Here is a 25,430-nt window from a genome sequence, read left to right as displayed (position 1 = left end):
CGCGGCAACCACAAACCGCCGCCCGCCGCCATTTTGCGCCTCCATCCCCGCCCTCCCTACCCAGCATGTCCCGCGAGCACCGCCTACATTTCCCATGAGGCCCCGCGCCCGCCGGGGGTGGGGTGAGAGTGTCGGCCGCGCCCGCCAGGGGGCGCCGCGCCGCGCGGCGGGGCGGGGCAGGGCAGGCTTGGGCCGTTGCCGTGGTGATGCGGTAACGACTTCCCGGCGGTGGCGATTGGCTGAGGGGCGTTGGGTATGCGGTGGCGTCAGGGCGGGCGCAGTGACGTGCAGGGGGTGGGTGGTAGCTGGGGCGCCGGCGGCGGGGGGGGGGCGGCGGCGGGCCGGGAGCGGGGCCGCCGTGGGAGGTGAGCGGGGCGAGGCCCGTGGGGAGGCGGGGGGCTCCGCGGCGTCGGTGGGGACACGGGGGGACGGGACACGCGGGGACAGGGGCACGGTGTGGGGCAGGGGGTCTGTGGGGGACAGGGCCGGGGGTATGGGGCATGTGGGTGGTAGGGGCGCAGGCGTGTGGGGTAGCGGGGATAGGGGTATGTGAGGGACAGGGGGTGTGGGGCAGCAGGGGTGGGGTCTGTGAGGGACACGGGACACTGAAGGTGCAGGGACAAGGTAGGAGGCAGGGTGGGGGGGGCAGGCTGAGCTGCGGGATGGGGGTAACGAGGAGCAGGGGGGTGAGGCTGGGGACAGGGGCTCTCTGTGGGTGTGGGTTTGAGGAGATGAGGGTGCATGGGGGCTCTCTGAGGGCCCGGAGCTCTGGCGGCACGGGTCTGAGCGTCGAAGAGGCAGGGAGGGACTTTGGGGGGGCAGTGATTTGGAGGGGGTGGGGAGGGAAGGGGCACATCTGTGACTTGAGGGTGCAGGCTCTCATTCCTGCTTGGGAAATCAGGGAAGATGGAGGATGGGACATGGCCCAAACCGGGGAGTTTGGGGCGGGGGGACAGTCTGCCTTTCTTCTCTCCCAGGAGCGGGGTGGCAGAGGGGGGAATTGGCCTCTGGCTTTAGGGTACCAGTGAGGGGCACTGCTGGGGCTGGAAGGAGGAGAAGAAAGAGGGTCAGGACGGTCCATCTGTGGTGCATGGGTTTGCTCGGAGCAGGGGTTGCTCGAGGAGAAAGGGTCTGAAAGTTCTTTTCTCATCCGTCGTATCTCCACATTCTGCTCCTGCTTTCCCTGAGATCCCCGATAAAAGATGTTTACTTTTTGTGCCGTGCTTTTTCCACCTATAAAGTAGGAGTACTGCTGCCTTTATTAAATAGTGGCTCTATTGAGCCAACTTGAGAGTTCTGCATGAGGTTGCTTGTCCTGCGCTGCAAACGCTCGTAGCCGAATGCAGGAAGGTGGTACCTGCATGCTGGCTGGGTTGAGTGTAACTCTTAATTAGCTTTAAAAGTGCTTGTAAAAAGTCCTAGGTGAAAGGTAAGGGAGCATGCAGAAGTAGGTGGCAGGACCTTGAAGCAAGAGACCTAATTTTCTTTCACCTCCTGCTTCCCTCCTTTGTTTCGTTCTACCAACCTGTTGCATTTTCTCCTTCCTTGTTGGCTAGCTCCAAGCTCTGCTATTATAATCAACAAGGATCCTGTTGTTACATTGAACTGTTCCTCCCCAGATGAGTTTTGACCTCCCCTTTTTCGTGTGGTCAAAAGGCGTCCTGGCCTCTCTATACTTCCAAAAGTTTGTGTGCACTGACTTCACCTCAAATGATGTTTAACAGTCCTATTTGTTTATGATCAGAGAGCCTCCAACCTCTTTACAGAAACCAGTGAATTAAGGTTCAAAACCTATTTACGAAGTAGGTGTGTTTTAGTGTCCCTGGATGGAAAAATCAAGGCACAGAGAGGAAAAGCAGCTGAAGATGCAGCTTGTCAGTGAAGCAGGAGAGAATACACACCCTCTGTGACGATACCATCTATGCTTTTCCCAAAGCCTCTGTCTGTCATCGACTGCATTGTATCTGTGTGGCTTCAAACAGTGTCCTGGTGTAACATCCTTGGCCACCTTCCCCTTCAACAGCTGTGCTTGGAGGCCTCTTGCATGCGAGAGACAATTGTGCTTGCAGGAAGGACTCAGTCTGTTGAGCCCCCTGTGAACGGGCCGTGGGTGGGCAGAGAGGCAAGCAGGCTTTGGACATGCCATAGGGTCCTGGCAATGTCCATTGTGGCGATGCAGAGGGATCTGAGCATGGAAAGAGGATGCATCTGGGGCCACCCCATAAATCGGAGTCCCGAGGCCAGTAGCAATGTTGATCTCTTGAACCGGTGACCTGCTGGTTGAAGCAGCCCGTGCCCCTTTTCTCATTCCTGCTCCTCTTGGCCCTCCTCCTGCTGTCTCTCTTTGTGCAAACTCCCTTGCTGCCTTCAGCGGAGAATCCCTTTCCCCTCCTGGTACAAATGTGCTCCAGCCTGTGCCGAGGTGGGAGTTTTCTCTGTGACTTATCATGTGTCAGCCAGGGATACAAGAGGAAGCTTTCAGGAGGGATGTGCTGGCAGGTTCCCTCTGTGCCTTGCTGAGCTGGTGCAAGTATTGCCTTGTGTGTGATGATGATGGGGCATGCCCTGGCATTTAGCTATGAGCAGGACGACGTGAGCCAGTAATTTAGTTTTAATTCTTAGATCTCTGGCAGCAGCAACAGCAAAGCACTCTGATCTGCAATGGGAGAGAGCTCAGGGTGTGATTTGTGCACTCCCGGCGTGTGATTCATGCCCTTGTTGACAGTGTCAACGTTAATACTTTGTTACTGAATCAGGGACAGACTTTATTGCTCATGGAGATGAAGAAAGCCCCCTCCTGATGTGCCAGTGGGGTTGTAATGACTTTATTATTGTTCCTCATCAGGAAGGTTAAAGAAAAACTTTGGAGTGTTTAGAAAAACTACCTTCCCTTTCAGGAGGGAGGGGATGAGAAACCTGCTGTAGCTTTAGTGTCCTGCTGTGAAAGTGAAGTTACTGTGTGCAGTTTTATGGCCCCCACTAAAGCAGAGGGCTGGGCGCTGGAGCTGTGCTCCTTCCCTCACCAGCTGACCTTCAGGCAGGCTTGTCTCAGCTCAGGTCTCAGCCCCCCTGCCTGTAAACCGAGGGCAATCACTTTCTTCAAGGGTGGCTGTGATTTTTATATCGCTGACCACAAGAAAGAGCAATCCCAGTGCAAATGATGCTCCAGTGCAAGGGACTGGGGTTATTTTTTTGGATCCCACGCTCATGCCCTCCCCTGGATGTACCTGGGCTGCTTGGCAGCATAGGAAATACCCTCCCCACTCATGCTAGTGTTCCAGGAGCCTCGGCTTTTGGGGCAGGGGATTTGCTTTCTTTTTTCTTCCTCTTCTGAGCAGCTGCAGCTCCTGGTGCAGTGTCAGACCCGGGAGATGCAGGACAGCATGTGGCACTGGGTGGGATTCACTCTCTGCCCTGAACTTGTCGGCTTGCCTGCCCAAGCTGCCCCTCTCAGCGGGGGGCTGGCGATGCCAGGTTCGTTGCCGGCGCTCAGCTGCCTTGCAAGTCATCCATGTTGGAGGCAGCAATATGAAACGGGGCTTTTCGATTGGGGTGGGAGGAGTAGCTAAGCTAGGGTAATATCGGGGAGGGTACATGGGTTCAAGTAGCATCATGTTCACAACATCTTTGTTGAATATGTTAGTCCAGTTAGTCTGCATAACTGTGTCTAAAAATAGAACATATTTTCTCTAAGTCCTCTAGTTCAAAGCCTCAGAAGCATTTTTTTTTTTTTTTTTTCCCAGCATTGGTCTCTTACTGCTCTCCTGAGCCTGAAATTTGTACAAGGCTATTTGCAAAGTTATCAGGAAAACCAAGAAGAGTGAATAAACTCTGTCTAATCCTTAAGTTTCAACCACCCAAGAGGGAAGTTCATGAAAGTTGCAGTAACTTTCTGTCAGACTCTTAAAGGTGGATTAAGCAAGCTGAGTAAACAAGCCACCTTATGGCCACCATAGACCTTTTTCTAGCATCAACTTCATGTCTTGTCATAAAAGCTCAGGGTCATTGGCCTCGGGCTGTGGGTGACATAAAGCAAAGGTGACATCCTGATGCTCAAAGCCTGGTGTCAGGGTTTGGGGTCGTCTCTGTTGGGACACCCAAGGGTTTGCTCTACCTCCTGGTTAGCAGGAGCCCGGGGGAGACGGCTGCGGACACCATGCGGTGGCTGCTCCCCTGCCTTCCCGCAGCGTGAGAGGAGTCACCCCAGCCTATGGTTTCAGCATGCGGTAGAGGGAGTGTTTGTTTAAATTTCAGAGCTGTCGCTGGATCCAGCCCAGTTCTCCCAGCGGCATAAATATCTGGCCTTCAGCACAGCCGTGGAAATTCGTGTTGTGTTCTCTTGCAGATTACTTCGGTTTTCAGCTCTTCGTGCTGACATGGTAACTGAACGGTGGCTTTCAGCAACAGGCAGACAGGGACAGCTGCTCTGGAGAGGTAACCCTTCTCTTTCGCACGCGGGCAATCTACCAAAGCACTTATCATATGTATGTTTTTAAAAACTTGGGATAGGGAAGAGCCTAGGAAGTGTGGCTTGCTTTCAGCAAGTTTCACTTTTGTCTACAAGCTTAAACTTCCTTAAATTTCTTTTTAAATTTAAATTCTATGCCTTATTTTTGTTCAGTTTCTGAATACAATCTTTATGGATTATGCTTAGGAGTGAGCTCTGAGTATCATGGTCTAATCCTGTTCTTCTAAGTTGACTGCTACCTTCAAAGTATAGGAACATAATATTTTATTATTTCACTGTTTTGTTTTTTTTTTTTTTTTTTACAACTGAAATTGGCTCTTCTAGATTGGGGAGCACACATGAGATCAGGGACCGTACTTGGGTAAACAATCACCTAACGATCCAGACACGTGATCTGGCAGCAGTACCGATACCGTCTGTTGCTATGTAACTGCCTTACTCGGACAAAGCTGAGCAGGTTACAGCCGAGCTGGGACAGGGGTTTTGAGGAGGTGGTCAACACAGCCTGGGGGGGACATTGTCCGTCCTGCAGACCTCTGAATTGATGCCTGAAAGTCTTCCCTGCGGTCACCCTGCACCCAGATGCTGCATGTAGCTTCTGTGGTTCATGTGGTTGTCTGTGCATAGGGAGTGAATTTATTTTTGCCTCAACACATGTCTAAGGTGTTTAGCTGGACAGAGACATGGTTTTCTGTGTCAAGTTTGTGCAACTGTTGTGCTGTCCCTGTTCTGGCATTCACAACATGGGCTTCCAAGGATCTTCGCAGCATGCGGAGAGGATTTTGTAATGAGCCACATGAGGCTTTGCTGATCAGATGAGCATTGTTGTACAAAATTGCTTACTGATGTTAATGGTCTCCATCTCTCTAGCCTGTTGCCTGTTGACAAATATGTATTTTTGTACAGTACATCTTGTTGCCTTTCAGGGAATATTTCATCTGTGGCTATTGAATTATGAACTGGAAATCTGCAAACGTTCTTAGAGACCAAGGAATTGGCACGACAAGAGACTCTTGGGCTCCTTCATGCAGTGGGACCTGACATGCAAATGATTTTTTAATTGCATGCAATGATGTTACAGTGCTTATGTCTGAGAGGTTGTTTGCTGCCAGAACCCAGCCTGGCTTGCCCTGACTATGAAATTTTAGAGATGGTGGTTTATTTTGTGATTTGTATTGGCTCCCTTGCTTTATAGCAGGAACAACTGCCCTTGCTGATACGCACAGATTTGTCCGGCTGTGTAGCTGCTTTCTCATCAGGCACTGCAGAGCAATCTCTGCCTTTCTAGAAGTGTCACTGTTCAAATATACACTGCTTGTCGCTGCTGCAATAATTTTGGAGACTCTGCGAAAGTCTAGACAAGCAGAAGTGATTTCCATAGTGAGTACAAATAAGATTTTTCTGCAGAACTAATTTCTTTTTTTTTATTTTATACTCTGAAATGCACTTGCATTGGCAGAATGCCTAGGAAATTACTTTCCCAAAGCAGCGTTTGTAGTGGAACGATTGATGCCAATATGAAGCCTTTTGGTCAAGGAGATTGTGAAATGCATCTTCCCCAAAATTAATGTTCAGGGATGACGTTCACTGGAGCCCTGCTTTATTGCAAGAAGGGTTCCGAGCAGAACTGACTCGAGATGTATCTTAGTTTCAGGATGACTTCTTGAAATGCTCTAATATTCACTGCTATGATCATAGTGTCTGGAAAATGTGTGTGTCCTCCAAGGCTTAGCCAAGAGCCTGTGAACATCTGAGATCATTTGGGTCAGGTCTTTCAAACTGGCTTTGCAAAGGGCTCCGACATACAAGTGTGTGTCAGGGTGCTTCCCTGGGGATCCCTGTGGACTGGTTCTGCTTGAAAGTGTGGGTTTTGCGGAGGCTGTGGTTTGCAAGGGAATCCTGACCAGGGAGGAGGTGACAGGATGAAAGCATAAGCCAGAAACACAAACATTTCTCATGGTGCTGGGTCAAGCCAAGGCATATCTCTAAGGCTTGTGGATAGCAACAGCCAGATAATGTCCGTGCTAACCAGAATCATTGCCCTCATGCTGCATTTTCTGGTTTGCCCTGGTCTCGGAAGTGGAAATTGGAATAGCAAAACCCAGAACATGCACATTCAGCCTCGTAACAGAGGTGTGGAGTGGAGACAGGGAACAGTTCTGGTGGTTTAAAAGGGCAGATGAGCTTTCCTACCTGAGCTGATATGGAAGCATTTCTTTGATGGTCTGTTAAGACAAACTTTACAGTGAACCATACTACTGCCTAATGAATGTCTCATTAGGAAAGGCTTTGTCAGGCCAAAGAGAGGATGGGTGAGATGGCTTCAAAATAAGCAGTGTTTTGTGCAGTCACCTCAGTGATGGGAACCTAAGCTCAAATCCCTATCCTGCCTGACATTTTACAAACATTTTTTTAATGCAACTCTTGATTTCATCTTAAGGCAAATCTGGAATATTTCTGACAATGCCCAAATCTACTTTTCACCTTTAAGTTGATTATACAGATTCTGCTAGAGCTGTTGGACCTTGAAAGCTGTCAACCCCACGAGGGCTGATGGTCAGAGACCCACGTCTCTGCAAAAAATCTGTGGGTTCTCATGTCCGTGGGGTAGGTGTTATGTTGTGGGACTTAGAGACACGGGGGTCTCTGGAAAAGGGTTGTTGGTGAGCGTGAGCTTGGGGCTGGGGCTGGTGGAGCCCGCTGAGCTCCCAGCAGCTGGCTGTGTCGGGAAGCGGTAGTCACCGGCTCGCTGTGTACCTCTGCTGCTCGCTGTGTACCTCTGCTGCTCTCCATACCCCCAAGACAGTGCCAAAGACATGAGGATGTTATGAAAGGTGCTAATGGTTTGCTCGAGCGTTTTGTTTTCTAGGGGTTGAGGTGGAAATCCAAATGGTCAGAGCACACTGCAGTCCTCTAATTGGCAGAGGAGTCTTGGCAGGATCATGCTGACGTGATCACTGCTCATATCACTGCTGAAAACGCAGGGAAACCTCTGTTCCTCCAGTCGGCTCTTGCTGTCTGAATATGGCTTAAAATAGTAAGGAAACATCATTCCCCTCTAGTTCCCTAAGAGGGTGTTGAACTACTTTGCGTAACAAAGTTATTGTAATGTTCTCTGGAGTTTTCTGTACAGACATGTATGCAGTCAAACTCAGACTCCCTCTTTTTTCCTGTTCTCTGGTTGAAATGGAGATGCAGCGAACATGGTGATTTGTTCTAACCATTTTGGTGCGTACGTTCCCAGGCCATGCTGAATCATCTGAACTTGTGCCTGGACATAATCACTCACTGTCAGCTGTGTCCTGGGATCAGAGCGGCACGGCTGGTGCCCAGGATATTTTGCTAAGGTCTACAAAACCAGTAGCACTTTTCTGGGAGTCCAAGTGTAAGCATAACAAAACTTACAGGCTGGTGGATTTTTTTTTTTTCCTGGTTAGCCCATAGGATCTAAAATCTCAGTTGCTGCAAAGAGGAGAAGGCTTGCTACTGTTTTTGTGGGCATTTTCCTGGATCTGGGAGCACTGGCAGCCTGGCAGTAAAACTTACTGGCCTACTGAGTGTTTGGCTCCAGATGGCAGGCTGCACGCAAGCATGCGTGATCCAGAGCCATGCATTGGCCTGCTGCTACTTTTCTACCCCTCATTGCTTTTCTGGGGAGCTGATTGCCCTGTGCAAAGCAGGGGTGAAGCTTGCTGGTGTCCCAGTGACACTGAGGCTTTTGGGAGAACTAAGATGTGTCCTGGTGCACGCAGCGCTGCCAAATGACGGCCTTACTCACTGCCACCAGTGTTCCTGTTTGCAGTGACAGCTTGTTCTGCTTGCTGCTTTCCTGGTTTTCCATTTAAATGCTGCTCTGAGCCTGTAACACCCTGTGCCGACCGTTCGCCTTGGGAAGTGTTCTTGCTGTTCCCATGAGCTCCTCCTTCATCAGCCCTGTTCTATAATTACTGATGTTCCTGAAACCAGATCCTTCCACGTGTCCTGCTCACGTTTGGGAGGACAAGGGGTCTGTAAGTAAACTGAGTGCCCTGGAGTAATGTGCAGGAGGATTTCAGGAGTTTTGGAAAGCATCAGCTTACAGCGGGTCAGTGGGTTCTCTGAGCCACCAACCTCCTCGCCTTTGGGATGGTAAAGGAAAGGGGAATATGTCCCAGACAGCTTCTCTGGCACTTGCAGAGAGGAAGCAGGGATGGGAAAGCTAGCACTTGTGGAGCAGTGGCAGAGGCTGCTGGAAGAGCATAAACAGGAGATGCCAGGCTGGGCAGCGGGTGCCTACTGTGGGTTCAGAGTCCCCTGCAGACACTTAACCATCTCAGCAGCCCCATGCAAGCTGTTCTGTGCCTCTCTCCCAGCAGCATGTGTGCTAGGCTTGCAGCCGTGTTCCCAAACCATTGCCACGGCTTTGCGGCCACCTTTGCTGTGCCCTGGGGCGCAGTGGGGATGATCCTCTCTCCTTACCAGACTTAATGATCTTCTCAAATGGCAACACTTCTGTGCCATTTCCAGCTCTGAGAAGTCCCAGTGGTGTCACCTTTCTGGTACCTGCTTGTTTCCTGGCTGTGGTCCTTGTTGAAGCAGGTCAGACCCATGTGCTCTCCTGCCCCTGGGTGCTCTGGGCTGTCCTGAGTTGACAGCAAAACACAAACATCAGTCAGCAATTGCCAGGATGAGACAGGCCAGTTTATTTGCTGAAAGTAATCCTGGAAACTCTTCATATAGGAATGTACAGAGGGAGAAGATGGTCACAAGCAGCATGGTGTGCTGACCTGGGGTTGGGGAGGCCAGACTTGCGAGCGTGACTGCAAACAGGTGTCAAAATCCGTAATACAGGAATAAACAATGACATTTGGCACTGATGTATTCCTCTTTGCTTCCAAAACATGCCGTCTCCATGAGCTAATGTAGCAAGGACAGGATCAGGAAGGAAGCACTGTAAAAGTCCTGGGTTTGGTTTTTGGGGTTTTGGTTGGAGGTGGTTGTTTTTTTTTTTTGTTTGTTTGTTTTTTTTTGATGATGAAGGAAATGGAAGTATGGGGGTTGACAGGATTTGCTGAAGGTCACGAAGCAGAACTTCAGACAAGAGCTAACAACTACTCAGGTCTTCGCTGCCTGCCCTGCTGTTACCCCTTCTGCAAAAGGTAGCTGCAGAGCCTGGCTCATCAGAGGCTGAACAGGGCAGGGAGTCTCTCCACTGGAAAAGTGTGTAGGGATGATTCCTGTAGAAGCATTAACTCTCTCCCAGTATCTGCCATCTCAAGATTTCGGAGTACATCTGATGCATGCTTGGAGCTGTTGGAGCCAGGGACGCCTGCAGCTCATGGAGGATGAATTGTAAGGGAAGAGCAGCCTGGCAGACCCCCCACCCCCCCACCCCCCCCCCTTTGCACGTGGTTGTGAGTTCATTGCCCAAAGTCTGATTTGCTTCTGTTTTTGCACTATCTCTTGCTCTCTGAAGAAACCCAGCACAGGCGAGAAAGCAGGAAGTTCCTTTTGGAGCAAAATACCGTGACCTGGTTTCGGGGACAGCACCAAGTGTGGTACAAAAAGAGAAGAATCTGGCGAATTTTGTAACCTTCTTAACTTCTTTTGCTTTTTTTTCCCCCCCTCAGTGTCCAGGAAGTGAGTGAGTTAAAACATGCGGTAGATGTGTGATTCATTTTGGCAAGCCTGGCTGCTCAAGGCAAGCAAGGGAATCTCCTGCACCCTCTGTCACATGTTCCTGAGTAATTAGCAGCAATACAGTAATAGCAGCTCTAGCAGCACCCTGCTGCTTAGTTAGCTGGGCTCATACTTGGTGAAACACAGGTAGCCTGCACAGAGCAGCATTGGAGAGAAGATCACAGGACTGGACTGGGGCATGGTACAACATCTGAGCAGCTGCTTCAAGGGGAAAATCTGGCCCTGAGTGTCAGTGCTGGCCAGGCCTATGTGGAAGGGCTCTTCCTTGCTAGCTCTAGTAGTTTATTTCTGTGTGTAGCCTGCCTTGCAGCCAAGACTTTGAGTAAGGGAGGAAGCACTTGGGTAGTAAGTGCTGCTGAGATCTCATTAGCTAATGAGTGGGTGTGTTGATTTTTCAGGAACAAAAACAAACATGTTTTCAATGTTTGTGTCTCCTGTTTTGTGCACTTAGTTACCTTTCCTGTATTGCAGCATCTGCTTAGCTCTTACTCGGCTTTTATTAGTAGTATCTGACGTGTAGGAGGAGGAACAGAAGCTGGTACTTGATCAGCAGATGTCAGAATCAGTGAAACAACCCAAGGGACATCTGCAAATGATGGCCAACAAGCGGCAATCACTTTTTTTTTATGGATTCAGTTCAGTGTTTTTTTGTGGATTCAATATGTGCTGCACGTCACAAAGCACTGCTGTACAGTGGGCTGAGTTCTCATCTCGCCTGTTCCAAAAGGAGTCACTTCTGTTAACTGTGAATTTGGCTAATATTTTTGTCCAGAGGAATAAAAACGCAAGCCAGAAGCGCTCCCACAGTAAATTGGTTTCCTTTCTCAATTCCTGGTGACCTCTTTTACAGTAACTTGAACAACCACATTGAGCGGATCAACTGTGATTTGGCCTTTGGGAGGTTTGGACCCTTTTTTGGCATTTTGCTTTGCCTGGAAACCCCCGTCTTCCAGGGAGGGATCTTGTGTGGTGATGCTCCAAACTGCAATGGGGACTTGGTCAATCCCATCTGCATAAATGTATTAGAAGCAAATGTATGTTCTTCTGGAGGGAAATGGGGGCGGGCGTCCTCGCTCCACCCCTGTGAGCACGCTGGAATTACCTCTTGTTTGAGCCCGCCACCAGTGAAACTACACCTGGTTTAAAGATGAGGTCCTTCTAATTGCGAGCACTTCCTTGCTCTTATTTTGTGGCTGTCTGGCGGCCAGTGCCTGGGTGTCTGCGTTGAATCACACATCCCCTTCTTGTGACACTTCACTCTGTGTGCGGGACTTGAACACTGATGAGAAACTGGGCTTCTCTGTCACGTCGTCCCACCACCCTTCCTGCACACGGACTGTGGGGAAACAGGCACTTCCTCAACGGTTTGTCAGCTTCTGCTTCTCTGAACTTGGCTCCAAGGTTTACATGCTAATCAGTGGTGAAGAGCGCTCAGGCCAAAAGGGTACAGGCTGCAGGCTGATGTACAGGAGGCTTGGATCTTGGTCAGCTCCAGAGAAGTATTGCCTTCTTGCAGGGGGTCCACGCTGAAGATTTGTCTACATTTAACTTTTGTTCTTGGTTTTTTTTCCTCCTCTCGTTGTGCCATGTCTCTTCCCCTTATTCCTGCCATATGGTTTAGCTTGGCATAGATGCCAGCTCCTGCTTCTAGTAAAGATAAACCTGTTGCCCATGCTGTTTGCATCATGGGAGCAGGGCAGCCAGCAGGCATCTGCCCAAGCCCAGAGCCAGCAAACAAACCCACCCTCTGCCAGCTGCAGGCTCCCGGGAGGGAGGCTGCTGTCTTAGCCAGGGTTATCGAAGCTCTTTGGAACAGGGATTGAGGCAAGGGCAGAGTAAGTCACAAGATGCTTGCCATCTCGCTCATTCCCATCCTGTGGGAAGAGGAAGGGAAACAGCTTTGCCGGGTTTTTCGGAGAAGCTTAGGAAGGAATTCACAGTCCCCGTCCTTGTTTCCATACTCTCTTTCCATTGCTGCCCTGTGACAGCTGCCAAACAGAAAAAGGGGGTGGCTATACCAGGCAGGAATCTCTGCCCTTCTTCCTGCAGCTTGAAGCTTGTGTGTTGTGCTCTGGCAGATGGCTTTTTAGCCAAGGGAGGAGACCATGTTATCCTTCCTCTGGCTCTGCCTGCTTGGCAGCTGGATGTGGAGGCGCCAAATGGATGCAGAGGTCCTGGGGTTGAGATGGGCCCTTTGGCCATCCTCTGCCATCCACGCAGCCATCCCTGGTGCCATCCCACAAAGATGCAGGGCCGCTACAGCCCTGCTCTTGGCCGTGCTGGCAGGGCAGGTCCCTCCTCACGCTCAGAGCGACAGAGTTCAGACAAACCTCTGAGGAGCTCCAGCTTCCCAGGATACCCCACTCTGAACCACGGGGCTCACAGGGGAATGGAGGAGCATGTGTGAAACCTTGGCAAATCTCCACGGTCTCTGCGTGCTGCCACGATGCTGCCCCCAGCCCAGAGGGGAGGGCTGGAGGTCCGCATCTCTCCAGGGGCCCTGCTGAGCCAGTTTGCTCCACGCTGGGGTGCACAGGCACGGGCTGTGCCCTGCCTTTCATCTGGGCGGCAGCTGCCTTGGCCTTTCATCTGCTGAAGGCAGGGGGTGCAGCCTCCTGTGTGAAATCAATCCCTTTTCCCCCCTCCTCTCCCTCTATCTCTGTTGTTTAGAAAATAGGGGAATGGCTAAGGGAAAGGCAGGTGTGCAAACAGCTCTTGCAGCTTCCCTCTGCCCAGGCCCCTGTACTTTTGGCCTGCAAGGAGATATTAAAACAGTGCATTCAGAGCCTTCTGGTAAAAGCTTTTCTCTCTCTGGCTCTCCAGCCACTCTTGAAGGGTGGGATCTGAGTCCTTATCCTTCCCATAATGCCTGCGTGCACATGGGGAGCCTTAGCTGGAGGCTGACATTGCTGTCTGTGCGCATCTCGCCCTTTGCTTTCTCCCTTCTCAGGGCTGCATGCCCATCTCTAGCCAGACCAACTCCAAGCACAGTTTTGGGGTTGCTTTGGTGGGTTTTGGGGAGCAAGCTGCGTGTCACCGACTCGCTGCCACCCCAGCAGTACACATCCCTGAGTAGACCCAGCAGATGGAGGACAGTGTGCCAGGGATGCAGCTGAAGGAATGTGCCCATGTTATTCCAACGGCAATGTGCCATGAGGCATCTGGGGCCAAGCAGAGGGCTCCATCTGCACTGAGTTTAAAGCAAGTGGCCTGTGCTGGATGACAGAGACAAAGAGCTAATAAGAAGCTCGTTAAGCTCCTGCTGGATATATTTTCCATTGTAGACTGGTTTCTCCTGCCACAAACTTCCCCCAGTAACTGCTGCTCCAGGCAAAAGTGTTTTCCTGATGCTTGTACATTCATTTATATATAGCCTTCAAAACGATCAAGCTCGTTACCCTCCATCTCCGATGAATAGGTTTTCCTGCCTGTGTGCCATGTCCCACCGTGCGGGATGTGTGAGAGGAGGCCAAGGATAACACAGCCCTTCAATGGTCCCTTAGTGCTCTTGCAGAGGCACGGGAAGGGAGTGCTCTACCCTTGTCTAAGCACCCTTCTGCCTGCTCCTGCTGTAAAGGAGAGCAGGGCGGTCGTGCTTGCTCGTTGCCTCTAACGTACTTCTCCTTGAAACAAAGCCATCTGTCCTGCAGTCTGAATTCGCAGCGTGGAGAGGAAAAGCAAAGCCCCCTTGCCTGCAGGAGACCCAGGCTCCAGTGCAGCACTGGCTCCAGGGGGTGACTTGTGTCCTGGCTTTGTGACATGTTTGCGTTCAACCTCTCGCTTTCAGGCTTTGTCCTGTCCCTTGGCTGCTTGCTTGATCTTGCAGGAAGCTCTGACCTTGCTTGGCGCTGATGGCTTTCCAGCAAATCCAAGGGAGCTAGCTGCGGCTCAAGTTCAAAGTGCTGGGCATGAGGGTCTGCTGCAGGAGGGAAAACGAGCCCAGGGAGTCCTGGGTCACTGCTGCCCTCCCCCAGCAAGCCCTGTGCTGTGGCGTGGGCTAGACCATCCTATTGCTTGGGGGTTGCCCTTGTACGAGTCCCCTGCAAGTAGCTTGCTCACTTCACTCTAATGCAGGCTTGAGGGTGCTGTATCAGTTTAACTTGTGCCTGCATTTGCTTTGAGGTTTTCCTGGTGGAAGCTGGATTTCAGTGGCTTTTCTGACGGATATTTCTCCATTTAAAAATAGCTCCTTTAAGGAAGTGGATGCAACTCTACATAGACTGGGCTTGAGATATTAATTACTCAAGCAAGAGTAAGTTTAGGAATCAAGATCTGGAGGTAAATGAGCGCCAGGATGTTGCAGCGTAGCTGAACACTCGGGTGAGATCCGGCATGGTTAGGAGGGAGGTGGGAATGGCTCTGCGATGGTCACAGTACCGAGGATGCATCACTTGCATGGCTTGAGCTTTTTGTGGGCTGTTTGGGACGGACTAAGGCAAACAAGGAGCGGAAGTGTGTGGCAGGGAGGACGGGGCTGTTCCTCCCACAGGAAACCCAGAATTAAGACACTAGCTGGATTGTGCAGCCATCGCGATCATGCCGCTGGACCCCGTGGCTGAGCACGGCCCAGCAGCTGCGTGGAGCAACAGCAACACGTTCAACGCAGCAGCTCTTGGCAGAGGAGCCGGGGCCAGTTACAACACGACGAGTGAAAATAAACACCAATTCTGTAACCAGCAGTGCTGTAATGGGAAGAAGCATGAGTGCAGGGGCCAGCAGGAAGCCTTGCAGATGGCTCGCACAGGCCAGGGGCTTTCGGCCACTGCCTGCTGCCACACCGAGCCCTGCTCCCCCAGCATCTCCCACCCAGGGCATGGAGCCACTGTGTCCTGATCAGCCACTGCCCTTGATGTGAGCTCTGCCTTGGCTGGGTGGGGATGGAGGGTGAAGCCAGACCTACCTTAATCTTTCTTTCTGGTGGTGTTGGCTCTGTCAAACCCTGGCCTTGGCTACCACTGTGACATCCCAGGGTGCTAGCGGCTCTGGGGAACATTGTCTGAGGCAGTGTTTCTGCTATGGGACTTGCAAGCTGGGGAGTCCAGGTCCCGGGGTGGCATCTGGGCTGGTTTGTGATCTGGGCTCTGTCTGCTGGGCTTTAAATACGATTCCAGTGAGCTTTTGCTTCCTTGAGTCTTACAGAGCGTTTATACCAGAGTGCAAAGTGACCGGCCCTGGGTTCTACTTGTCTCCCTGGATAAGGAGAGAAAGAAGAGCAGGACTAGTGTGGTTGCACACCGCCGTGCTGCTGAGATGCTCTGTGTTCAGAGCTGACATAGCACATTTCTCCCTCTGTCCCGCAGGCTAGCAGGAACAGCCTGGTAGGGTCCATCTTGGGTAGACGCGGATGATGCCAGAGCTATGACAGGGATTGCAGTCTTGGCACTGAGGGGTGATCAATTATGGAACAACTACAGGAGGAAGTACCTGAGGTCAGGGAAGAGGAGGAGGAAGAGGAAGAGGCAGTGATGGTGGCAAGCGGACCCTCAGACCCAAGCGGAGGACCAGACAGCTCACTGCCTTCGAGCAGCTACACAGGTGAGTGGAGCCGTGGGAGCTCGTCTGTCCCTGGAGCATCCAGGCATCCACATCCTCTGGGCAGTGTGCTCAGCTACAAAGGGCAGAGGACCTGCCCGTGAATGGAGTTTGGCTTGTTTTAATCTCTTCCCTTTGTGAAATAACGCATCAAGAGCTAAGTTATGGAGAGGCTTATTTCTTCTGCTGCGGTCACTGCACAGCTCTTGGCAGCGGGTTGGGAGATGGAAGTTAAAAGGTAACGTTGTGCCCCAGATAGGGAGGACTCTCAGGGTGCCTGAGAATGCTTCCTGGCCGCTTCATGAAGTCTTCAGGGCAAGCTGATTGTAGGAACTGGAGGAGAAGGTTTGTTGCTGCTGAAGAGGCTCCTCCAGAGCCCCAGGCGTTCCAGCTGGGCAGCCCTGTGCCAGCTGCCTGCCAACTGGGGATTGTAAAATTTGCTGGTTGGGTTCCATTGCCTAGACATGAATGCCAGAGGGAAGAAATCAGCATTGATGTGGAGCGTCTCAGCTGCTGGGCACACTGGGGGCACTCTTGGTTCTGTGTATGGCATCTGCCTGCAGCCAGTGCCTGGTATCAGAGGTTAACTGCCCAGGTGCAATGCCAGTGGCAGGCTGGGACAGTGCTGGAAATCCCTTGTCAGCCCCATGGCTGGAGGAGTTAGACGCTATGCTGGGCTTGCAGCTACTACGTGAAAGGACATATCCCTTTGCATGTTTGCAGACCTTTCGCAGAGCTCCTCTCCCTCCCTGTCAGACCAACTGCAGATGGGCTGCGAGGAGGCGGCCTTGGGAGCACTGAATGTGGAGTGCAGGGTCTGCGGAGACAAAGCCTCGGGGTTTCACTACGGCGTGCATGCCTGCGAGGGCTGCAAGGTACGTACACCCTGGGGAGGGCTGGGTTCAGCAACGCCAAGGAGAGATTAAACCCCAGGGAGCACGCAATCTCTTAAACAAGCAGGTTTGCAGCAAAGCAGGGATGCAGGATTGAGTGATTGTAAAAAAATAATTTGCAACCTGTCTAGAGAGTGTGGAGTATAGAGGCAGGCACACAAATACTGTCCTGGGGGAGGCAGCTGAGATACATATGGCCCAAATCTTGCCCCATCGTGCTTTATTTTGTAAGGTAAATGAATCTGTCCCCACGGGGACCCTGACTTTGCTGTTAAAGACGCTTTCTGTGCTGCAGATCAGCAGTGAGCTGTGCGTTTATCCCCCTGGGATCACTGACCGCAGCTTGGGTCTGCCTCTCAAATTCTTTCCCCCACAGCGGATGCCAGCGGGGCTGCGTTAGCGGCCCAGGTCCTGCCAGACATTCCTGCAGGCTGGGGCGGGCCCGCAGCTTGTTCCTCCATCCCTCCCTGCTGGCTGCCTGCAGTATCACACGCGCAGTATCTGCCACCGGACCGTGGGCTGCCCTCCACGGTTCCTCCTCTGCAGCCCCCTTCTCCCACCACACGACTTCTTCTTGAGATAGAGACTGTGTTTGTGTCAGAGACCCAGGGCTCCTCCTCCCCACCTGGCTGAACTCCCATGAGGCTCCTGGGGATAATAAACTAGCCTGGTCCCAAACCATAGGTGCTAATACTGCTGTTCCCTTGTCCCCCTGCTCCGCGCCCCCCTCTGTGCCACCTGCCTGCAGGGTTTCTTCCGCCGGACGATCCGCATGAAGCTGGAGTACGAGAAGTGTGAGCGGAGCTGCAAGATTCAGAAGAAGAACCGGAACAAGTGCCAGTACTGCCGCTTCCAGAAATGCCTCTCGCTGGGCATGTCACATAACGGTAAGTGTCACCACTATCCACAGGCCTGGCTGGCTGGGTGCCACAGGGCCACCTGCCCTTCTGTGAAGGGTTTGCATGGGGAGGCTGTATGTAGCTTGCTTTATCCTGTGGCTTTCTTCTTGCTAGGGGATGATCTTTCAAAACCAATGCTTTGAGCCTTTGACTCTTCATCCCCTTCTGAGTGAGAAGGGGCTGTTCATTCCCACCATGCAGGCTGGCTGTTGGCACATGGTTGTCCCTTACAGGTTGACCCAGAGGGAACTGGACACACAGATGCTCTTCTGTGCTGCGATTTTTAAACTTCAGGTGTAACCGTCTTGTTCCTGGCCAAGCAAAGGTGTTTATGTGGGAAGCAGCGTTTTTGCGAGAGCTCAAAGGATGGGAGCTTAGTGTGAGGTTGTGTTGGCAAGGGCAGCAGTAATGGCTGGTTCATGAAGGTGTTGATGCCAGAGGAGCTGCAGCCCTGGAGGAGCATCGTGTTGCATAGCTGCAGGTGTTCACCAGCAGACCTCTGTCTGCAGTGGCAGAGCAGACTGCTGCCTCCCTGGACGCATCTCCTGGGATCATCCCCAGTGTCCTGACCCACCAGTTTTGCCCCCCCCGACAGCAATCCGCTTTGGCCGCATGCCGGAGGCAGAGAAGAGGAAGCTGGTGGCAGGACTGACGGCGAGTGAGATCAGCTGCCAGAACCCGCAGGTGGCTGACCTGAAAGCTTTCTCCAAGCACATCTACAATGCCTACCTGAAAAACTTCAACATGACCAAAAAGAAGGCGAGAGGTATCTTGACCGGGAAGGCCAGCAGCACCCCAGTAAGTTTCCTTCCCGGGGCAGGTGGGGTTGGCCATGAAACAACATGGGAGGCTGTTCTCTGGGAGATGCTGCACATCTCCCTCCTGCTGTAGCTGTTCCACATGCACCAGTTCCCACCTGCAGCCAGGTGGGTTCTACACGTCCTGCCCCTCGCTGGGAAAATTCCCATTGCTCTTCAGACTTGTGCTGTTGTGGGTGGGTGCAGATTGCCCAGGCACTGACAGGCAGATAAATGTGAGTGTCCTTGGCAGAGCTGGTATCTTGAGTCCCCACGGCAGGTTCCTAACTGCTTGCTTCTTTGTCAAGCAGCCTTTTGTGATCCATGACATGGACACCTTGTGGCAGGCGGAAAAGGGGCTGGTCTGGAAACAGCTAGTGAACGGCATTCCTCCCTACAAGGAGATCGGGGTGCACGTCTTCTACCGCTGCCAGTGCACCACAGTGGAGACTGTGAGGGAGCTCACGGAGTTCGCCAAGAGCATCCCCAGCTTCATAGGCCTCTACTTGAACGACCAAGTGACTCTGCTGAAGTACGGGGTGCATGAGGCCATCTTTGCCATGCTGGCTTCTATAATGAACAAGGATGGGCTGTTGGTGGCTAATGGGAACGGCTTCGTGACCCGCGAGTTCCTGCGCAGCCTGCGCAAGCCCTTCAATGAGATCATGGAGCCCAAATTCGAGTTTGCTGTGAAATTCAATGCGCTGGAGCTGGATGACAGTGACCTGTCTCTGTTTGTGGCTGCCATTATCCTGTGCGGAGGTGAGCAGGTGCTTTTGGCCATGTGATTCTCAGGAAGAGTCCTCCTGTACTTAGAGGTGGTTGGGGCTGGGCTGGGGGGGCTGAGCTGCAGCTGGCCCTGAGATCAGCCAGGGGTATCTTAGGAGGACAAGAGAAGAACTGAACAGTTCCAAAACCAAAGCTTCTTTGTGGCGGTGACGCCTAGCAAGCTTGGACCAAGAACAAGGAGCGTAGAAGTGGCATCTCCTTGTAGGCTGCTGTGGGATATGTTGTCCAAGGGCACATTTCTCCCCTTGTCTCGATGATGACGTTGGAGTCACGGTGGGTGGGTTGCAGTCCCCGTCTCCCTTTCCCCAAGAGGAGCATGTGCTTTGGAGGGCTACACCATAACACTACAGCTACCGTGGTTCCTCTCCACAGACCGTCCTGGCCTGATGAATGTGAAGCAGGTGGAGGAGATCCAAGACAACATCCTACGAGCGCTGGAGTTTCACCTGCAGTCCAACCACCCAGATGCCCAGTACCTCTTCCCCAAGCTGCTGCAGAAGATGGCCGACCTGCGGCAGCTGGTGACGGAGCATGCCCAGCTGGTGCAGAAGATCAAGAAGACGGAGACAGAGACGTCTCTGCACCCGCTTCTGCAGGAGATCTACAAGGACATGTACTAAGGACCTGTTATTTATGAGAACGAAGCCATGGATTCTTATCAAGACTCTTTGTACAGAAACAAAGAAAACCTTTTCCCATGTCTTCCATTTCTTCTACTGGAAACTCTTTTCTACATGACCCTGACATACGGTACATAGGGCTAGATGCCGTAAAATTTTGCAGCCACCACCTGCTAGGCCAGGGCTTCCGTTAACACACACTAACAAATTTACAAAGGCAAATCATAAGCTACTGTTTCCGTTACTACGGCCCAGCTCTTCAGCTGCTCTCTGGGGCCTCTGGAGCAGCCGGCCGGTTTACATGGCCCAGACGGTGGGTTCCTGCGGCAGCTTGGGAACAGTGGGGGATGCTCTGGTCATTAGGAGACCCAAGCATGGTGCGGGTATCCAGCGGGGCCAGCAACAGCATTTACAGCATGTCTTTCTTTTCTTTTTTATATTGCACTCCGAAGACGTAGTCCTGAGCCGTAAAGTCTAGGACAGTGTAACGAAAGGATGTTTCTCTCTTTCCCAAAGAAAAGCCAGAGTATTTGAAGACGGGTAGGGCTGTCCTAGCAGAGACCCTCAGCTGCAGCCCCGCCTCGCTGTGCGGCATATTGCTGTCTCCCAGAGGGATTGTGTGATCTCTGCCTTCCCCTGAGTGCCGTGTGGGAGCCCTTGCTCCTGGTACCCCTGTTTCAGAGGAAGCCTGCCCCTCGGCACCTCAGTGTGAGAGACGAAGGGATGGGGAGGTGGAAAGGAAAGGGTTTGACTCATAAAAATTCACCTTCAGAGCAGAGGCCAGAATCTGTTTGCTTCCCCAAGCTTTTCTGCGCAGATATGAATTACCAAAAAGGTCTCTGCAGGGCCAGGGGCAGGCCTGGGACTGGTCGGGTTTAGGCGGCAGGGCTTGCAGCTTGTCCTGCAGCTCCCTTCCCAAGCCCCGGGCGGGCTCTGGGGGTTTTGCAGGGCAGTGTGGGCAGCAGAGGCTCCCCGGCAGCATGGCTCCTGTGAGCACTGGAGCAAACAAAGCTTTCAGCAACACCAGCAAGCAGAAAGCAAAGCCACAGCCAGCCCACAGTGCTCATGATGCTGAAAGGGCATTGACCTGTCTGTTAACTGCCCTGCCTCAGTTTCCCCTCTGTGAAAGGGAGCTGGATTGTCACCTGCTCTCTGCTCGGAAGGGGAGCAGAAGGATTAATTAGTGCGTTGGTTGCAAAGAGCTTTGCAGCTATAAAACACAGTATAAATGCCAAGTATTGATAAAAGGGGAGGGAGCAGGAGCTTCCTGGCAAGCGCAGCCAGGTCAGGGAAGCTGCCGTGCCCTCCTCTGCTGCCATCCCAAGTGCAGGGACAGCTCCAGGTTTCAAGGTCTGCCTAAAGCCAGAGCCATTCTAGGACTTCACCTCACAACTTGCAGCCGTAGTGAAATGCCACAGTGCTGCCTGTGCCGTGGATGGGACCCCTGCATGGGGGGCTGCATCACCTGGGCTCTGGGAGAGAGGACGGACGCGGGAAGGGCTCAGTCCCCTCTCAGGATGATGGTGTCTGACGTAAGAAGTGGCACTTACCCATCCGCAGCTCATGGTCCCGTGTGTCCCAGGCAGCCTTATTAAAATATTAATATTCCCAAGGAGGGGTTGTGGGAGCAAATTAGTCAGTTTTATTTTCCTCTTCTTCAGGGTAGCAGATTTCCCTGGTGCAATAATTCCTTTAAAACACGAAGGGGAAGAGTGCTGGGCTTCCTCTCCATGTCAGAGGGCTGGCTGGTCCCGAACCTGCCCCTGCTGCCGCCCTCCGGCTCCTTGCCCTGCCTCAGTTTCCCTGCCCTCTGCCTGCCCAGCCCTTTCCCCTCCCTACCTCGCAGGCATATTATAAATTACCATTTCTAAAGCACTTTGAAGCCCTCTCGGGGAAGGCGCCAGTGTGTGCTGGAAGGAGCCTGGGGGATTTGTCCTTCCCGAAGCCCCCGGTGGCATCCCCCGCTGTGGCCAGCATGCAGGACTTGTGTACTCATCACCTGGGGAACTTTTTGCTCTTCCCTCCTCGACAGTGTAACAACCCTCAAACTGAAATGTATATTTTTGCTAGAAGTACAAACCTCCAAGTGTTTTTAATAATATAAATAGTGTCCACAAACTGACTTGACTTTAAATAAATCTGAACTAAATATTTAAGAACCTCTTAGTGTCCAGCCTTTCTTTGTGGGATTTCTCTCAGCCCCTGGGTTGCTGCTGTTGGGTGGGTTTCCAGCAGAGGTGATGGGATTTTCTGGATTTGCTGTGATTTCCAGGGATTTGGCATGATTCCTGGGTGTCCATGATTCCCAGGTCTTGTAGCTGCTGTGGTTTTCCTGCCTGCGTTTCCCATCAAACCTAAAAGCAATGAGAGCTGGTCATGAGCGGGGTCCCAGCCTCAGAGCCGAGCACTCCCTGCCCCAAATCTTGGCCGTGGCCCTTGCTGTGGGGTGAAGCTGGGCAATGAGCTGAGCCTGGCCGTAGCCACCCCATGGATACCCGGCCATGTGCTGGCACCGGGCTCTGCTCTTGGCTGGGTCTGAACACCCGAGAGTTTGCAGGGAGCAGCTCCAGACCCCCCACTCTTCCCGCTCCCCCTTCTGTTCGAGGGCCCCCGGGGGAAGCCGTACCGTTGCCCCCAGCCTTGCCCAGGCAGGTGGGGGCACAGGGAGTCCCGGAGGTCCCCGCTGGAGTGGGGGGAGCGGCAGGGCGAGGGTTAAGCCGCTGTGCCTGCCGGGCAGGTGACGGTTACCTGGGTGGGGACCTGCTGCGCCCACCGGCCCATCCAAGGCCATAAATAGCCCTGGGAGGTCACCCAGTCCTCTTGGCTGCCGGGGAGGAGATGGAGTCGGCCGCCCTGGTGGCATCTGGGGCGTTAAGGGCCCGGGGGGGGTGTCCGAGACCCCTGTGCAGGTAGGGCTTGCGGGCGCGGGGGGCGGCTGGGAGCAACTTTTGGGGGAGATGGGCTGCGAGCCCCTCGCTGTGGGGGCGGAGGGTGGTTTGTGATGCCCTTGAACCGCCCCCCCCGGCCCGTTTCCCCTGGAGGGTGAGGGGCTGGAGGGGACAGAGCCTGTGCGTCCGGCTGCCCCCTCTCTGGAGCTGGAGGACCCCGGCCGGGCACCCCCTTCCTGCAAGCCCCAAGCCGAGGACTCCTGCGGCTTTCCACGCCCCCACGGGGAACAGGGGGCTGCCCCAGCCCTCCGTATGCCCGGCTTGTCTCCATGCTTTCCCCAGCACCGGGGAGAGCCCCCAGCCTTGTGCAGTGGCTGCTTGAGCCCCCTCAGCCGGCCCAGCCCTGGGCTTCGTTTGCTTCGCAATTAGCCGGGAGATAAGGCTGGATGGGGCAGGGAGAGCCCTGGCTGCCTGCTGGGCTTTACCCTTGGTGAGGGGCTCCTCAGCCCAGACACCAGCCTGGGGGCTCCAAAAATATGGCCCCATCCAGGCAAAGCTGGTACCTAGGGGGAATTTTGGGGTGGGATCTGACCCCAGCCATGTGGCTTCTCCGGCTGGCAGGAATTTTGCCCGCGGATCCTGTCAATGGGGCCAGAACTGCCGCTTCTCGCACGACAGAAAGTCAGCCCAGATCTGCAGGTACTTCCAGAGTGGGTTTTGCAGCTACGGAGAGCAGTGCAGGTAAGGGGAGTGAGGAGGGGGCCTGATGCCATGAGGATGGACTGGGAGCTAGGAGGCGTCATGCTGGGCTGACGGGACCCTCTATCTGTCTGTCCCTGGGCTCCTCCAGCTACCAGCACATCCAAGAGGAGCCGGTGCCAGTGGGGACCCGCTACGGCCCTGTGCCCCCCAGCCGCTGGGGCTCGGAGCCCAGGAGTGTGCCTGCGGCAGTGTCCTGGCGCTGGGGGGGAGCTGGGCGCAGCTCGGCCCACCCTGTCCCCAGCATGACACATGTGGCCTTCAAGTTCCCGAGTGTGGAGGTTGAGGAGGAAGAGAAAGAGAAGGAGAACATCCCAGCACCTGATAACGTCCCCCATGGGGCCGCTGGCGGAGAATTTGTCCCTGCACGAGCTCAGGGTGCCTCAGGTAGGTGCTAGGGTGCCTGGGGACCAGAGGCACTGAGGGTACCGGGGTGGTCACGGTGGAGCATCCTGTGGATGTGTCTGCCCTTAACCCAAATCCTCCTCCCTCATCTCTGGGCAGGGCCCAGCTGGGGCTGTGGAAAACTCTACTAGCAGCTTTTTTAGGTGTTAAGCCTGTGGCCTCCGAGCCTCTTTGACGATGGGGCAGGATGTGCTTTTCCCCTCTAAGAGCTCTCCTGCCTGCAGGTTCCCAACTGCAAGGGCTGGGGCTGGATCCAAATTCTGCTGACCTCAGAAAGGCAGTGGCGGAGACAGTGACATGGACTGACCCTGCAGAGGTGGGCTTGGGGGTCTCCTGCAACTGGGCAGTTCCCGTCACCCTGCATCGGTCCCCTAGACTGGAGCAGTGATGGAGCTGGGGGGTTGCAATGCTGTGCTGCTCTGCTTGCAGGTCGCCACAGAGTCGGGCACTGTGGCAGCCCCAGTCTCCACCGCGGTGCTGAGGGCCCAGAGCGAGGCTGTGGTGTGTGGCATCTGCATGGACCGGGTGTACGAGAAGCCACTGCCGGAGGAGCGGCTCTTTGGGATCCTCCCGAACTGCAGCCACGCATACTGTGTGGGCTGCATCCGCAAGTGGCGTTGCAGCCGGGACTTCCAGAGTGTGGTCATTAAGTGAGTGGGGATGGGGACATGGCAGGGCAGTCACAGTCACCCCTTCTGCATCCTGAAAGTTGCTCCTTGGGTCTGGCAATGTGGCTTTGGGATTGGAGTGACTTTCCTTCAGGAACAGGCGCTTGGGAGCTGTGATGGGGACTGGGATGCTAGATGAGGCCGTGGTGGTGGGACCACCCAGCATGGCTGTTGAGCCCGTGCTCCCTGCTCCCTTTTCGGGAGACCCACCTTCACCCAATTACCTTTACCCAGGGCCTGCCCAGAGTGCCGGGTCACCTCCAGTTACTACATCCCCCACAAATATTGGGTCTCGGACGTGGGTGAGAAGGAGAAGCTCATCGAAACATTCAAGGCACGGATGGGGTGAGTGCATGGCACTGTGGCCTGCAGGACTGTGGGCTCTGTGCTGCTCCGGGAGCTGCGCTTGCAACTGTGCTTTGAATCCCACAGGAAAATCAGGTGCAAGTTCTTTGTCCGGAACCGTGGCCGCTGCCCATTCAAGTCAGACTGCATCTACCTGCACAAGCTGCCTGCTGGCCGGCTGCCACAGCGCAGGCAGCAGCGGCCAAGGATGCCTGTTGTAAGTGGGGCGGCACATCCTGGGGGTCTGGGGCACTGCATGGCCATGCAATGCAGCTCAAGGCTGGGGCTCACCCTCTCTCCTGTGCTGCAGGAGTTCAGCCCTTCTCCCTCAGAGAGCTCTGATGAGGAGGATGAGGAGCTCTGCATGCTTGAATGGGCTCTCACCCTGGCCCTGATGGAGACGGACTTTCGATACTCAAGTTATGGCTACGAGATGCTCTTCACTGACTTCAGCGACTCTGACTGAGCCATCGGGTGCCCCACTGGGCCTGGGTGCTGTTGGTGGCAAGGAAACCTCTTCGGGGAGGGGGAAGCATCTGCTTTTGATGTGTTTAGCTGCTCCTGGCTTTGGTTTGGGGTGGCTCCAGGCATGGGGGGTGTTGCAGGGGTGGGGTGGGATGGGATGGGGAAATTGGCTGGCTGGTATTTATCAGCCACCACCATGTCGATGGCTGAACCCCCAGCAGGT

General features: G+C 53.7%; 2 protein-coding genes across 4 annotated transcripts; both read left to right on the top strand.

Moving 5' to 3' along the window:
* The first annotated feature begins 305 nt into the window (after window positions 1-305).
* Window positions 306-21,816, top strand: PPARD (peroxisome proliferator activated receptor delta). 3 transcript variants are annotated; one of them, XM_082330213.1, is made up of 8 exons: window positions 306-365; window positions 4,346-4,434; window positions 15,448-15,682; window positions 16,403-16,554; window positions 17,321-17,459; window positions 18,067-18,269; window positions 18,580-19,030; window positions 19,430-21,816. In XM_082330213.1, exons 3-8 carry the CDS (start codon window positions 15,547-15,549, stop codon window positions 19,675-19,677), a joined length of 1,329 nt encoding a protein of 442 aa, XP_082186339.1. In that variant the 5' UTR covers window positions 306-365; window positions 4,346-4,434; window positions 15,448-15,546; the 3' UTR covers window positions 19,678-21,816. The 3 variants fall into 3 exon arrangements, with proteins under 3 accessions (XP_082186339.1, XP_082186337.1, XP_082186338.1); XM_082330211.1 differs by having other exon boundaries at window positions 18,577-19,030; XM_082330212.1 differs by lacking the exon at window positions 306-365 and adding an exon at window positions 3,424-3,474 and having other exon boundaries at window positions 18,577-19,030.
* A 699-nt stretch (window positions 21,817-22,515) lies between these two features.
* LOC309598889 (putative E3 ubiquitin-protein ligase makorin-1) lies at window positions 22,516-25,208 on the top strand (the record flags this gene model as incomplete). The annotated part of the gene is made up of 8 exons (XM_082329916.1): window positions 22,516-22,586; window positions 23,187-23,306; window positions 23,416-23,711; window positions 23,954-24,045; window positions 24,159-24,379; window positions 24,632-24,742; window positions 24,830-24,959; window positions 25,053-25,208. The coding sequence occupies 8 exons, from the start codon at window positions 22,516-22,518 to the stop codon at window positions 25,206-25,208; spliced, it is 1,197 nt and encodes a 398-aa protein (XP_082186042.1).
* Between the last annotated feature and the right edge of the window lie 222 nt (window positions 25,209-25,430).

This window comes from Platalea leucorodia (genome assembly GCF_965183815.1).
Source record: "Platalea leucorodia genome assembly, chromosome: 19".
Classification (NCBI taxonomy): domain Eukaryota; kingdom Metazoa; phylum Chordata; class Aves; order Pelecaniformes; family Threskiornithidae; genus Platalea; species Platalea leucorodia.
The sequence above is the reverse complement of the archived record's forward strand: the minus strand, read 5'-3'. Positions and strand labels throughout refer to the sequence as shown.